Raw genomic sequence first — 14,892 nt, 5'->3', positions numbered from 1 at the left:
AAACAAGAGCTCAACAATTTAATGTTTATAGTTCTCTCTGTATTATTTACCACGCATTAATAATGTTACATATGGTAACACGAGTTATTGTAATACCACAATGTTACCAATTGCTTCACATCATGGATAATCACATATACGAAACAACAGAGACAAACACAAAACCAGAACGCAAGAATTAAAAAGTCAGGGAGCAACTTTAATGTCACTGTTGGAGAAGTGAGAACATCACAAAAATAAATAAAATCGTCACAATATTCCGGTCATTTCTTTTGACCAATGCTGCCCCCTGGCTGCCACCCACGGTACTTCATACTAGTGCTGGGTTGACGTCTCAGCAACGTGTCACCACCATCGATGTGTTTGGCCTTGTCATATACTGTAGATATATAAAAATCTGTTTTGGCCTTTTTTCCAGGATTTGGGAGCAATTTCTCTCCATGGTACCTTAAAGAAATAGTGAAATTCAATCAGCGCGAGACTAACCAATGCTCACAACATATCAGTCATTTTATTTGCGTTTATACACACCCAAAACCTCTTTTACAGTAAGGATGCTGGCCTTCATTCTCAAGGGCTTCAGAAATCCCTACCCGGCTGTGTCCCAATCCGTCCCCATCTTTCCAGCCTTGCTGTTCCATTACCCGACGGCCAAAACCCTGAAATAAAAAATAACATTTTAAACGTGCTTAGAGAGGCCATATAATGAACAACAGGTGATATAAGTCATCGGCACACCTTAGTAAACCTCTCAAAACTGCCAATGGACTGGTTGTATCCAGATGTGTCTTCCACACCTTCCCTCAGCCTTTTCTCATACCGCATTCGGACACTGTCACGTGCATCCATGTCACCGCCATCTGTGTGGGGAAGTGAGAAGTTTAAAAATAAAAACCTCCCCAGAATTTAGAGAAAAGAATCCCCGCATACCTTGATCGTAGTAAATGCTCATATCAACATCCCAGTCATCTGCTGTTTCTTCGTCGAAGTCTTAGTTAAAAAACAGAAGAGGTGATTCCATCATTCATTAAGTTAATATTCTCTCTGCTGATTTGAATCATTGTAATAAAGTATTAAAATCCATAGCAACTTCTACCAAAAATTCAAGAAAAAAAAAACATACCTCCTTCTTCCTCCTGCCAGTACTGGGCATCGGTGTAGAACACCAGGCCTGAACCACCTTTCTCCCACTTTAGTTCAATCTCCTCTTCATACAGCCTCTCTTTGCTTCGCTCCTGGCTTGTTACATCATCGTGCAAAGCTTCGTGCCGCTCCCACTCCTCACAGCGGTCATCGTCCTAAAATCCACAAGATTACGCAAGAGCAAGCCATAATTTATACAGATTCAGACACCATTGCAAAGGCTAGCAACAAACATGCACTTAACAGTTAACCTACATCATCTGCATTGGATTGTTGGTCCTCTTCCTCATCATCTGCATTGGATTGTTGGTCCTCTTCCTCTTCTTCTCGTGGCTCATCATCATCTGTCGTTGCAGTGTGATCTGATAAATGTCCCTTTCCTGAAGCTGGAGCAGCTAAAAATCCTGGTCCTGATATTTCGTGACCATTAGCTGTTAACACTGTCTCTTCCAAGACTGGAAGTGTCTGAGTGTTCTGATATTGGAAAGGTACGTTGCCATAACGACGATTGGAGCCGGTCTTTGGAAAAGTGAGGCCCAGTTTGCGAATGATTCGCGGAGGCAGTCTGCAGGCCTGGATGAGCTGCAGGAAGACTTTCACGGGGGTCCCCACGTTCCCATTAGGCATCAGAGCCGGGGGGTTCAACTCCGACAAGTTTCCAAGGTCGGCCTCGGTGAAACACTCCGTCAAAGATGACCTGTGCCGCTGCTCGTGCTTTGTTTTGTAAGGGAAGGAGCCATTATCTGAAACCATAACAAACAAACAAGTAAACCAATTATTATCCTTACCATTACATGCATGACACATGTAAATAATCATTGTGCATGTAGTCGACTATGAGGTTTTTTAAGAAACAATTTTTGAACGGTTAAGTATAATGAAAACTTTGACTGGAGCCTGTGTTATAACTTTTTAAGGCATTTACGTAATAAAAGCTTTATAATGCAGCTGATTGACAGCTGGAATCTTTGAGCTGGTATTATTTTCTACGTTCTATTCGAAGAATAGAAAACAAACCTCCACGGAGACCACTTTTAATGATTTTTAACGTGGTTTACTGACCTTTGTCGTTTGAAACTTTGACTCTTTTGACGACACAGCGTCGAGCCAACAGGTTCCCCTTAGAGGAAACCCAGTGGTTCCCCGCGTACATTCGGACAAATCTGTCCGCGTCTTTTGCGCGAACTGCAACGACACAGCAGCGCGACTTCGTCGTTCTCTTCTTCGCAGAGCTGACCGGCGTTCCTTGCTCGTTTTCGGTGTCCGGTGGTGGGGAGCTCCCCTGGTCTCCGCTGACGAGTTCGGGCCGGTCGTGTTCCCTGATTATCTCCGGTCGATGTCGGTAGTGAAAACACTGAAAACCACCGCTTTCTACGAACTGACTAAAGTAATTTCTCAGGTCCGCAGAGTGGAACGACTCAGGAATGCTGCTTATAGCAAAATATATCGAAGAATTTGGTTCCGAATCCGCCATATTTGTTTTTTTATTCGTCACTGAATCGTTACGTACAGACACGTATGACGTCACAAACGTATTTTTCTTCTTCCTCTTTTTCTTCTTCTTCTCTTTTTGTCTTCTTCTTCCTCTTCTGCTCTGCAGCTCAAAGTCCAACAGCACCACCTCACGGTGCAAAGAGAACTGCAGTTAAAACGTCGCCTGTACAAGTCACGACACAGAAACAGAAACACGTAAATGACATCAAAACAGATTTTCTTTCATTCCCCAAAACTCATCAGTGCCCATGTCTTCTGATAACTGCAGAAATTCTGACTAAAATCAACTATAACAACTAATCTTTTACATGATATTGGCCAGATACCACATCAATTACGGTACATTATCCTGCCATCCCTTTTTAAACAACTCCTTTCACACTTTTCCTCCACCACACTACATGTCTCCAAAATACACGACAAAGAGCAACTCATTATCAAATACTGGTCTGATATTTCATGACATTTATCTCTGTTTGGTCCGCCCACACGTTTTCAGTTACAGATTTTCTTATTCTTATTCACCATTAACATTTGTTACTTCAGTTATAAACCTTGTTTGAATCTGTTTTATCTATTCTGACAATGGCAGACTAGTCCACCTTTATTAAAAATACCAAGAATAAACATTAAAATAAAAAGTTCATTTTATCTTAATCTTAATCTTAAAACAAACACATCTGTATTCTTAGCAACAACTGAAAGCTCAGTTTTGTGCTGATGCAGCCTGTAAGTGGTGTTCTTAAGATATTGGTGGATCAGCAGTGCTATTGCCTCTAAAGCGAAGCAGAGACCAAATTAAATACAGTAGCCGAAAATGACCTTTGTTAAGTTTAAACGTTAAACCTGTTGAAATGATTCCAAAGATTTATAGAAGAAACCGTAAAGTTTACATGTACAGTATATATTTCATTTGATTTCCTTAACATCCCAGAAACAAGTCTGGAGTTCATTCACCCGGAGCTAACAGTTCAGCTGACCTTCACCTCACTTTTATTGTCATGTTGTGTTGGTAATAGTCCGTACAGCATGGATTTAGCCAGTCTGACATGACTTCACTCATGATGATTACTCAGATTTTGGCATCTCTCCCAGTTCACATTAATCTTTAACAGACTATTAGAAATTACTCATGAAAAGATGTCTACTTTAAAATGTGTTGACGCCAGCTTAACTTCACAGAACGGATTATTGGCGTTAGTTTGAAATTCATTTTTCCTTACAAAAATATCTTTTAAATCAAATACAGAAAAAAATAAATTTATAATATAAAACGTTATTTTATAATGGAGTGCTTTTGTTTTAATATCTTTTAAATGAATTACATCACTACTGTGCATTTTGTCATCACAATAATCCATAATTTGTGGAGAGTTTCAATCAAACCAGGTGATAAAACAGTTTTCAAAATCAGCAACATTATATCATTATATCATCACAATATCATTCAAATTTAATTTGAATTCCTGAATGACAGAAATGTCGTAACAGTGTAAAAATAACAGTCACCTTCAGGTCGATGACCCCAGAGGAGCAGACCTTCACTCTATTAGAGGGAAGTCAAGGACAAGTGTAAATTACCACATGGTGTCCATCATGCACTGCGAGGTCGACGGCCCAGGAAGCATAAATATAAACATAAAAGTCAATATTTGAGGGGGGGGGTTTATGTGAAAAGTAAACCGAGTCTTACTTTCAGGGGTGAGGCACACTTGGCATCAGAAATAATGGAATAATGACATTTACATTCACATTTCACTTCTGCCCTTTGAATACATTTATGAGCATTTTTAGTTCGGGGGTACAGTTCAGGTGTGGGCACCGTCCATGGGCCAGTACAACAATATTACTCCTGAACAAGATGGTTTTGCCCATCTGATCTCATTGTTCACTATTTGTTCCATTTGCGGGATGAAGGCCGTTACATTTTTACGGTCCCAGTTGGAGATAAGCGTCTGTCCTCCGTGTCTGTCTCTGCCTGCTCCCAACCTCTATAAACACCAGCCTTATCACAGGTATTTACAACCCTCCTTATGCCTCACCGAGCCAGAGGGCTGCCGAGGGCATTATATGTCACCTGTCCTGAAGCTCCAGAGCATTACATCATGTGTTTCACACAGACTTAAGATGTGGTGGTTCAACTCCCTTCAGACAAAAAGTGACTGTGTCATATCAAGATAACTTCATGGGGGAGCTAGAGAGGCGAGATCTGCTGTAGAATATTCTGGTACCAGGAGTAAAAACCATAAATTCAGTGACCGGTGCTGCCAGTAGTGTCTGGCTTTTAATCTCTTTATTCATTTATTGATTTATAGTTTATTATTCACAATCCGACCTTGACACTGTGTCGACACTCAGGATGACAGGATGGTGTGGGATCCTGGGTACTCAGCATTGAATTCAGCATTGGAACATTGAATTCATTGAATTCAGCATTGAATTCAGCATTGGAACTGTTTATTTGTGACAATAATAAAACAATTAGCTTATCATTCTCACACCCGTGTGCCAGGCACCACGGAGATAACAAAACAAGAAAAAATTGACTTAAATGACTTGTAGATTGTGGCACTACCAGCTACAGATGTCATAAACTGATGATCTCTTGGAAAGATTATGTCCAGAAGAAGACCCAAAACAAAGAAAAACTTGGAAATGTACATTTTTTTAAGTTTACCAACGGTTAAATTTGGACCCCTCGTGTGACCTGATCTTACGCAAGATGAACCCACCTCATTTAATCACCCATTGATCCACCATAAGAGGAGCGTGACATAAAGTTACCTCGCGTCAACAGGTTTATTCCGTTAATAACATGCACTAAAGGTGGCACCATAATCATTTAAATTCACAAATTGTTTTAGTTTATTCAAATCACACAAGGTACTCAGTCATCCAGGTCACGTGAAGTGTTCCAGTCTGTCCACTTTCCTGGGTTTTTAAAGATAATATCCCTCTCAACCCAAGGACCCTTTCAGGTTCTTCACTTTATCTATTTAATCTGTATTTATTTGTTAATCTCTTTGTTGTTGTGCTGGGCGTCTCATTCACAATGGAATGGATGCCTCAATGACACCAGGATTCCTACATTTCTCTCATTGTTGCCAGCTGTTTGAAGTGACACATTGTAGGGAGCGGAGACAGGAGAAACAGGACCAGTCAGGATCAACAGGCAGCAAGCAAGTAGAAACTAGCAGGGCCGCAGTGAACGGCACCGCCTGGTTGCCAAGCGTCTGCAGGCTTCTCGGCTTCTTAACGGTAAAACATGACGAGGTTCTGCAGTTGATCCTGTTCAGAACAGGGAGGAATCCACCCAGGCCAGCTTCAGTCACACCCAGGCCAGCTTCAGTCACAGCCCTGTAAACACAGCTGTTACCAACAGTGATGAAGGGTCAGTTCCATTTTGAGTTATGTGTTAGTTGATGTGGAAAAAGCTCTCTCTCCCCCCTCTCTCATGCTAATATGGGTATGCTAATATGCGAAACTAAACCAATCGACCTTTACATCAGTTTTTAAACTTCTATTTACACAATGATGCACAAACTCTCAGCACAGACCTGTGGTAGGAATATGAGCTTGACTTTATTTGTGTGATACGTCTATGTAGAGTTAGAGAGGTGGATTCAAATAAAAATGAATTAGGTCAATGGTCAAAAAGTAATCAAGCAGGAGTTTTCGTGAATTTTATGACAGATTATCACCTGTTAATATTTTTTGGACTCATCTGTTTTAGGTGTATTTCATATAAATGATTTACATATCAGCTGTGTGTGTAGACCACACTCAAGGCTCAGCATCACATCTGGAGATTCAGTTTCTGGGTGTTTCCTTATTGAGGGCTCCTCATGAAGTTTCATATCATCACAATTTAATGTTGATTTCAATGCATTTTTTGCCATAAAGCAGGCACACAGACAAATAGGCCAGCCCAAACCTTAAAATAAAGTCATTGACTGCTTCACCCGATGAGGACTTGTAGGTCAATGCCCTTTTTTCCCAGTCTTGCAGGTGTGAGCTGGCAGTTTGCAGGGACGCTTGCAGTGTGTGGCCGGTTATCACTACAGTCCTTGGTAGCTTGGTACTGCCTGGGTTAATGACACTGGTTATAGGAGATAAGGCCAAACCCTATTTGATATCCAGCTCAACTCCGGCAGCTCCTTTCATTGAGAAAAGCTTATCAATTTCTCAGGGTTATTCCATCTGTCACCTGGCTGGAGACAGACTTGTTTATGCAGAGTATATTGACAAGTCAAGGTTCAGTAAAGCAGGGAGGGTTGGCCTTATAAATACAGACCTCGCAGAGGAGGCAGCAGTAGTACTGACGAGCTCATCTGCAGAGGATTATTCGCATTTGGTTTTGTAGATCTTCGTGGTGTTAAAAAATGGATAACAAGTGTCCCTGTTCAACCGGCAGTGACAGGCCTTCTAATCCAATCCTCTTCAACATTCTCAGCCAAATGGATACCAGTGAGCCTGGCCAGAGCAGCCTCAGCTACACTTCAATGCCTCACAGGTGCAACTGTGAACAGCGACGGACGGTGTGTTTAAAAAGACCCTCTGAGGTGTGTAAAAAAGCGACAGCGGTTCTGGTCAAAACAGTCCAGTTCATGAAGAACCTGCCTGCATTTAACCAGATGCCGCCCAACGATCAGTTCTCGCTCCTCAGGAGCTGCTGGGCGCCGCTCTTTATTTTGGGTTTGGCTCAGGAACGAGTGGACTTCGAGGTGACGGACACCCCAGCTGACAGCATGCTGAAAAGGATTCTCCTAAACCGTCAGGAGAGCCCAAGGGCGGAGAAGGAGCAGCCCACCTTGGCTGGGGTCAGCAAACTCAGGTCCTGTCTTAAAAAGTTCTGGAGTTTGGATTTAAGTCCAAAGGAGTACGCATACCTCAAAGGGACAGCAATATTTAATCCAGGTGAGAATTCTTATGGTGCATTTTCCCCTCACCCGTTACATCTGTGTCATATAACCAACTCCGGTGTCTTTACTTTCAACAGATGTGCCAGATTTAAAAGCAGCTCTGTTTGTTGAAAGCTTGCAACAGGAAGCCCAGCATGCCCTCAGGGAGGTGGTCCTGCTCCTTCACCAGGAGGACCACGAACGATTTGCCCGGATCCTCCTCACTGCCTCCATGCTGCAGAGCATCACACCCAGCCTCATCTCTGAACTCTTCTTCAGGCCCGTCATAGGCCAGGCCGATCTGCTGGAACTGATGGTGGACATGCTCTTCTTCAGATAGGACATCCGCAACCGTCAGTGACTCGCTGACTTATTTACGCTGCTTCTATTTACACTGAAGTTGAGGTCACTTATTATTTTTGTCTGTTGGGCTGAAGAGATTTGACTTTTTCCATTCAGCACTCAATGTTATGTTGAAGACCTTTTGTGTGCTTCAGTGTTGTGAATAAGTGTCAATATTGTGAATTTTTTTCCTAATAAATATATTTTTGTACATGAACACATTAAGATTCAAATGGAATCTGTTATATGTTCTCATGCCTGTTCATTTTTGCTGTGTCTTGTTGCAGTTTATTCATTTTTAAAGTTCAAGACAGCAGATGTATCATTGTGTGGATTTATACACGAGAGAAATACTAAAATATGATTGCATACTTGAGGATCTATTAGCAGAAACTACTTTGGAGGTTAAATAAGCAAAGTAACCGAGTCGCTTCTGTGGTTCCAGTCTGGCCATGATGCGATTTCTTTTGATACTTTGTCTCCCTCTCCTGGAAAACAGCGGAAGTAGAGAATATGACCTGGCCTCATTCTTGCACATTTGAGAAAAATGTAAACCTGATCGAAAGCAAGGCTCATTTTATAATGCATTTAATTCACCTGAAAAACACAGAGTGTAGTTCATCCAAAAAGTGCACAGAAATGTTTTTGCCCTAACCTGCAGGCTTCACTCGATAAACAAGCCCTCATGATTCAGTGCAGTTTGTGGTATGTTCGTTGTGAAACAGTGAGCCTTTGCCTGACACCACACATCATACAGGTAAAACAGGAATGTGGTGGTGGGGGCAGAGAGCCAGAGGAAACAGGGTCGCCCGGGTCAGCTAAACCAAAAATACAAAGGCAGCAAGTCTGATTTTTGATCAATTGCCTGCTTGTGGTCTCGAGGGATCGGTTGAGTCAGATGTTCTTCCTAAATAAAGCAGGAGTGAAAATCTGATTATTGTCAGAGTCGTTGTCTTGATGGGTGCTCAGTCTCCTGAGGAGGAACGTGCAAATATCAAAATTAAGGTGGATGTGTGGTTTCATTGAGACCATAAAGAGACCCAAAGCTTGAGAACGGATTTCTGAAATCAAGCAGATTTTCCACACTTCCTCTTTCCACTGCACCTAATGACTAAGACAAACGCGGGGATTTTATTTCATTTCGCCAGAACCTGCTAAACTAGTTTTTCCTTTTGCTGAAGGCAGAAAAGGCCTGCCTGGTACAGCACAGTGACCTCCGGAGATGAGCCTGACAACAATCATCCAGCATTCTGCAGAAAATTCAAAAACTTTCCACGATGCCCTTCAAACATCAAAACAACATACAGTGAAACAGATGCAGCTGTCGACACTCTCACGCATCACTGAACGTGCACAGAGATGTAAACAAGACAATTTTTTATTTTCTTAAAAACAGGACCTACCCATGAAATTAAAAAACAACAAAAAATAACGACACACACGGGGGGGAAAAAATGAAGGCTGGATTTAAAAATATGTGCATCAAAATATGGCTTGACTATGCATTTTTTTCAGAGCAGCACATGCTTTCAGAGAAGTCTAAATGGCAGGAGTGTGTAACCACGTACAATGCACAAAAGCTTGCATAAACAGCCACACTGGCAAGAATGAGGACGGTTATGTTCTGCTGTCAGTCTCTGTCCTCTGGACACACGGCTACATGTAGCAACTAAACACTGTATGCAGAATACACATCAACTTGGACTGTCTCTGCATCAAAAAAATAAAATCTTGGACTAGCTACATCCACAAAAACAAGAAAAAGTCCACGGAATGGAACTTCGGCCGCAAAACCACGGCCAAACCAGAAAGGCGAAGAACAGCTGCTGAGGATAAAAAAAAGGTGCTCCGTTCAGTAACAGCCAAAACAGACCCCACAGGGACGGACCGCGGTTCCCATCGGCTACAATACTCGTGGTGATCTTCACAGGAGGAGGGGAGCGCCTGAAGAGTCTATGTCGGTGTAATGGTGGCGAGGCGAGGAGTACGCCGTGGCGGTGCCAGAGGAATATGCTGAAGTCAGAGAGGGCAGAAAGAAGGCAGCGTGTGAAAAAGAGGTGACGGCCGACTGTGGCAGATCGGCTGTTCAGACACGAAACGGAACACCTGACCGCTTCATCCAGGACACAACAACGAGAGAGGCCGTGGCGGCGTAATCCAGCGGAAACCAGAGCCCTTTTCTAAAGTTACATGATTAAAAAAACTCACGGACAGGCGTATATTTAATGAGACCTGATCCGCTGCTCCAGAGGGCAGTGAAGCGTGGGGTCAGATTGATAGGCGGGTGTAAGGTGGCGTGTAATGACTACGGGATTGTTATGAGCAAAGAAAGGCAACAGGAATGTGGGGCTTTTACTCTTGAAAGCGTGGCGTGCTACTGGAAAGTAGAGAGGAGGTGAGAAAACGCCTGCAGGTGCAGCAGGTACAATGGATGAAACCTCGCTGACCAGGACAAAGAACGACATCCAAAAAGTCTCCAGGAAAACCTGCAAACGGCCGATCAGCCATCATCTAAAATCCCCAAACTCACTTCTCCCGCTGTGGAGCCTCATTTTCCTGGCCAGCTCATCCGATGGCGTCTGCTCCGACACCTTCACCTCCGGAACTGTGATGAGAGAGCAAAGCGAGGGCGTGAGCGCCAGAGGTTCCGATCAACAATGTGACCTGGCTCGCCTGCTGCTGTCAGACGTGTCTCCAGACCCAGCGCCTGTACGGACTTGCCTCCAAAGAAGCATTTGCTATTGGGTCAGCGGCTGTCGGATATTTGCTTTACAAGGAAGCGGGCTTTGGCAGCATTCCGACAGATCAGATGAAAGAAAACACCAGTGTTTGTAACATGTGTTAGCAGAATTAGCACCGAGGGCTCATTTCTATTTAGCGCGCCTGGCAATCGATTCTTACCGTCACTGAAGGTGTTGGTCATGGTTTCGTTCCCACTGTCAGGCAGCGTCCCGTCGCTCCTGCCGTTCGGGCGCTGTCCTCCCGACTGGTAGCTCCTGTTTCTCTTGCCCTTCCTGGTGCTGATGCGGATGACCCCGTGCACCAGCTTGCACTCAGCCTCCTGCTCTTCCAGGTTGTAGTCCTGCGCAATGCTGTAGATGAGCTCGCTGATCTCGTTGGTCTTGCGGGAGAAGGACGAGTCGGAGGTGCACTTGGCCAGCTGGTCGATCTGATGCAGCGCGTAGAGCTCCAGCAGCTTCTTGGTGATCAGGGAGTCAATGTCTGTGCCCGTGTCGCTCACGTCCAGGTCGTAGTTTTCACACGACAAAAGGCTGGTGTTGCTCACGGGCCGCTGGCTGTCCCCTTTCCCTGGGGTTCGGGTCCGCTTGGGGGCCGAAACCTGGTACCTGACCGTCCGCCCTGCGATGCGCACATCGGGGTAGCGGAAGCTGTCGCTGGTGGGCAACTTGGAGGGTTTGGCAGACTTGTTCGCCTCCAGTGGAACGCCACACGTGGGGTTGGTCAGGGGCAGGCCGTTGGGAGGGTGGGGGTCGCCTCCCGCTTTGGTGGGCTGGTCTGTGGAGCTCTCGTTAACAGGCAGGCAGGGCTCCCTGCTGCCGTAAAATCCACACGTCAGTACGCAGCAGATAAGCGCCTTGCAGCCGCTCCAGCCCATGGAGGCGCAGGAGCCACAGGCAGGTCTGTTGGCGGGGGTGCTGTCTGCTGAGCCCGGGATGAACCCTATCGTCTCGGAGCCCCGTCCGGCGCCATTCCTCGGGTGGCTCCTGCTGCGGCCGTGCTTGTTCTCTGGGCGTCTGTAGTGGTCGGCATGCTGCTCCTGCTCCCTGTGGGGATCCCTGTAGAGGTCCTGGCTGGCCGTGCTCTCCTTGGAGGCCGACCGAGTCTGCCGGTACTTTTCTGCCCTGGAGCTGGGGCCGTGGTGTCTGTGATGGCGAGACGATTGGTGGGCTCCCGTGTTGTAGCCAGACATGGCTCACAACGCCTGGAACCTGGCGTGGGAGAGGACTGTTCAAATAATCGGGCACAAAATGCTCGCTCTCTCTTTAACTCCACACAGGCTTGTGCCATTAAACGCACCACATCAAAATAACTTGTGCATCTTCCCGCGGAAATGATGGGATTAAACCCACCGATTGCTGTCGCCTCAACAACTTTAGATCTCCTCTTGAATGCTCGTTTGGCCGACACAAACTATGCAGTAAAAGCAGGTTAAACCAAAGGACATTATCCTTTAAATTTCACATGTCACCATCAAAACGTTGACTCACCGCATATGAGGACACGCTTGTCGTCTTTTGCTGCAGACAACTTGTTCAGCGAGCAAACCGCGGAAGTTGAGCAGAGAAAACTTCTGCTGGCGCTTCAAACACTCACGCAAGAAAGCCAAAATACGAGTTGGAGCAAATTCGGGAGACTTTAACGCGAACGAAACGCCAATGACCGCAAGGCAAGCGGGCGACCAACACTCCCCGGCCCATCCGCGTCGTCTCCTGTGGGTAAAATGTAATCTTCTGTGAGAGTCTCCCGGTGTTTGGCTGTTACCTGCGGCCACAGCTAATTCCAGACCTGCACCCACCCACAGGTGGGCCGTGACGTAATCCGGAGGCGGACTCGAAAGAAAAGGTAGGCTTAAAAAAGAGACAACATAAAGTAATATGGTAGAATAATCTTACAATTATATATATATAAACATATGTTTCTTTGTTTTATTTTATTTTTTTGCGTCATTTATTAGAATTCGGTGCCAGGTGATAGTACACGAGGAATCGATCTGCGTCGCGTTCATTTGGATGTGAAGATGCCGTGAACACACACGCGCGATCCCAGGTAGGTCACGAAGGTGCACAGCTGCAGAGCCAGCAGGTGTTTCCCGAGCCCCTATCCTTCATTCTGCCCCATTTTCCCCCTCCGTTGAAACACTTAATCACGTTTTGAACTGAAGAAGTGGGGGCACCTCACATGAAGAAAAAAACAAACTCAAATCCTCCTCTCATAATGCCCCCCCCCCCCCCCAATCCTCAGAATACAAACCATACATTTCATAGCAAGATTTTTTTTAAATGATTATTTATTGAAACATCTACAATTCTGCGCAATTTAACACTTATGTATTTCCCATGCCATGTGACTTCTGATGTATCTATGTAGCCATGACACTGATATTAGGTGAAAAACAATCATAGTAAAGTAAATAACAATGCATTGACCTGTTCTTATGTACACTTATAAAATGAACTTATATATATATGTATATATGTGTGTGTGTATATATATAATACTACAATGCCTTGAAAACACAAAGGCCCTTTTTAAAGTGAGATGTTAAACTGCAGTACATGCAGCATGCTCTTGCTACTTATTTGATTCTATAGAAACCATTCACAACCACATGCTTTTTTCTGTCAGATTATTGGGGCTTTGTTACAGCCTCACAGGCTCACGGTGGGGAGAGGTCGTCAACTGTTCCGCATTTGGGTTCGAAGGAACGCGAGTGATGCAGGTGTCACTTGGAAGTTGCTGGGACAGAGGGATTTCTGGGTTCCTCCGTGTCCTCCCGTTCTGCGACGAAATGTGACCCAGATGAGGGTCCGAGTCGATCTCGAACCTGTAGTTGTATCCCTCCAGCACGTCTCGACACGCGTCTCTCATTTCAATGATCCAATTTTTCATCCCGTGGCGATTCAGGTAGAGCACAAAGAGGAAGACCATCCCCACCAACCCCAGCACCAGCCCGAGAAAGACGTAAGACGTCTGCAGCGTGAGGTCGGCCACCTCCGCCTGCGCTGGAACGACACATCCAATAGCCAGGATGCTGATCCCCCACAGCTGGGTGTTGCTTAACTCTCTCGGTGAGGCACACCTGAGCGCGTCCACGTCTACCTGAGCTCTCGATTCGTTCAACCAGGCCACAAAATTTCGGATGTCGCAGGAGCAGGTGTAGGGGTTCTCCCCCAGGAGGATCTGAATGTTCCCTAGCCTGTCCAGCTCTTGGAGAGCATCGGTCCTGAATGTAGTAAAGGCATTGTGCATGAGGTCCAACATCTGTAGATGGCTCATGCCTGAAAAGGTTCCTCCATAGAGGGCCACCAGAGAGTTGTTAGCGAGGAATAGCTGCTGAAGGCTGGGGAGGTGGGAGAACATGCCTGGGGGCAGGAGAGTGAGCTGGTTCCCTGAAAGGTCCAGGCGGAGGAGACCTCGGAGGCCACCCCAGCGCAGGGCCGTGGTGAGATCCGTCAGGGAGGTGGAGTTGTACAGCGAGCGGCTGAGGTTGAGATCCTGGAGGGGACTGGCAGGAATGCTAAGAGCTTCTGGGTGGATGAGCATGAGCCGGTTCCCACTGAGGTCGAGGAAGTGCAAGTTTAGGAGGGTCGAGAAGCTGTATGAATCCAGCGCTGTAATTCTGTGGAAATAACTGTTCCTGTCACATCTGTTCTGAGGCATTTTAAATCACTTTCATGCAGGAATGTAGCAGCAGATACTGTAAACAAGCAGCAACATTTATTTACTATACACACGTCGTAGCATTAAGGCTCAATAAACATGCATACGTATACCAAAGGCTAACATCTCACCTATTATTGCTTAAAATGATGCTGGTCACGTTGGTGAGTTCTGCAAATGAATCGGGTCCAATCTGGGAAATATGATTCCCCGTGATGATGAGAGTCCGCGTGTATCCAGGGACACTTTGGGGAACCGCTTGGAGATTCGATGAAATGCATTTCACTGTACGAGTGACTGCGAAGCACTCGCAACCGAAGGGACACTCCAAGCACCGGCAGGGTGAACAAAGGAGGATTCCCAAAAACACTCGGAAAACAAAAACACTCATTTCTTATCTGTAGATAAAAAAGAGAGTGAGTCTGGGGCTGGAATCCTGCCAGGAATGCAAATAGCGCTGCAGCATCGGCCTCTTTCAAGAAGCTCCACTCCGGGAGTGAGGACTCCTGGAAATTGATGTGAGTTCATATCACGCACAATCTGGTGGAAGAAAAAGGTGCGCTGTTCCCTTAAAGGTACAGAGGACAATTAGGACATCCACAGCAGTCAG

The 14,892-nt window shown here is 45.4% G+C and overlaps 4 protein-coding genes across 8 annotated transcripts; 1 reads left to right on the top strand and 3 right to left on the bottom strand.

Moving 5' to 3' along the window:
* Window positions 1–178: 178 nt before the first annotated feature.
* Window positions 179–2,667, bottom strand: gpatch3 (G patch domain containing 3). The gene is made up of 7 exons (XM_003966054.3): window positions 2,206–2,667; window positions 1,399–1,886; window positions 1,124–1,298; window positions 931–990; window positions 739–860; window positions 532–659; window positions 179–447 (listed from the first exon to the last, which is right to left on the bottom strand). The coding sequence occupies exons 1-7, from the start codon at window positions 2,615–2,617 to the stop codon at window positions 264–266; spliced, it is 1,569 nt and encodes a 522-aa protein (XP_003966103.1). The 5' UTR covers window positions 2,618–2,667; the 3' UTR covers window positions 179–263.
* A 4,291-nt stretch (window positions 2,668–6,958) lies between these two features.
* Window positions 6,959–8,011, top strand: nr0b2a (nuclear receptor subfamily 0, group B, member 2a). Of its 2 annotated transcripts, XM_011605527.2 has the most exons (3): window positions 6,959–7,199; window positions 7,272–7,554; window positions 7,637–8,011. In XM_011605527.2, the coding sequence occupies exons 1-3, from the start codon at window positions 7,020–7,022 to the stop codon at window positions 7,876–7,878; spliced, it is 705 nt and encodes a 234-aa protein (XP_011603829.1). In that variant the 5' UTR covers window positions 6,959–7,019; the 3' UTR covers window positions 7,879–8,011. The 2 variants fall into 2 exon arrangements, with proteins under 2 accessions (XP_011603829.1, XP_003966046.1); XM_003965997.3 differs by having other exon boundaries at window positions 6,959–7,554.
* Window positions 8,012–8,452: 441 nt separating this feature from the next.
* Window positions 8,453–12,435, bottom strand: kdf1a (keratinocyte differentiation factor 1a). Of its 3 annotated transcripts, none has more exons than XM_029839294.1 (5): window positions 12,110–12,435; window positions 11,919–12,032; window positions 10,782–11,830; window positions 10,411–10,485; window positions 8,453–9,893 (listed from the first exon to the last, which is right to left on the bottom strand). In XM_029839294.1, exons 3-5 carry the CDS (start codon window positions 11,809–11,811, stop codon window positions 9,805–9,807), a joined length of 1,194 nt encoding a protein of 397 aa, XP_029695154.1. In that variant the 5' UTR covers window positions 11,812–11,830; window positions 11,919–12,032; window positions 12,110–12,435; the 3' UTR covers window positions 8,453–9,804. The 3 variants fall into 3 exon arrangements, with proteins under 3 accessions (XP_029695154.1, XP_011603825.1, XP_003966102.1); XM_011605523.2 differs by having other exon boundaries at window positions 11,972–12,032; XM_003966053.3 differs by lacking the exon at window positions 11,919–12,032.
* Window positions 12,436–12,915: 480 nt separating this feature from the next.
* On the bottom strand, window positions 12,916–14,857 carry LOC101067166 (trophoblast glycoprotein-like). 2 transcript variants are annotated; one of them, XM_003966052.3, is made up of 2 exons: window positions 14,414–14,857; window positions 12,916–14,241 (listed from the first exon to the last, which is right to left on the bottom strand). In XM_003966052.3, the coding sequence occupies exons 1-2, from the start codon at window positions 14,671–14,673 to the stop codon at window positions 13,263–13,265; spliced, it is 1,239 nt and encodes a 412-aa protein (XP_003966101.2). In that variant the 5' UTR covers window positions 14,674–14,857; the 3' UTR covers window positions 12,916–13,262. The 2 variants fall into 2 exon arrangements, with proteins under 2 accessions (XP_003966101.2, XP_029694202.1); XM_029838342.1 differs by having other exon boundaries at window positions 12,916–14,319; window positions 14,414–14,534.
* Between the last annotated feature and the right edge of the window lie 35 nt (window positions 14,858–14,892).

Source organism: Takifugu rubripes, chromosome 7 (genome assembly GCF_901000725.2).
Source record: "Takifugu rubripes chromosome 7, fTakRub1.2, whole genome shotgun sequence".
NCBI classification, from domain to species: Eukaryota; Metazoa; Chordata; class Actinopteri; order Tetraodontiformes; family Tetraodontidae; genus Takifugu; species Takifugu rubripes.
This window is presented reverse-complemented; position numbering and strand designations above follow the sequence as displayed.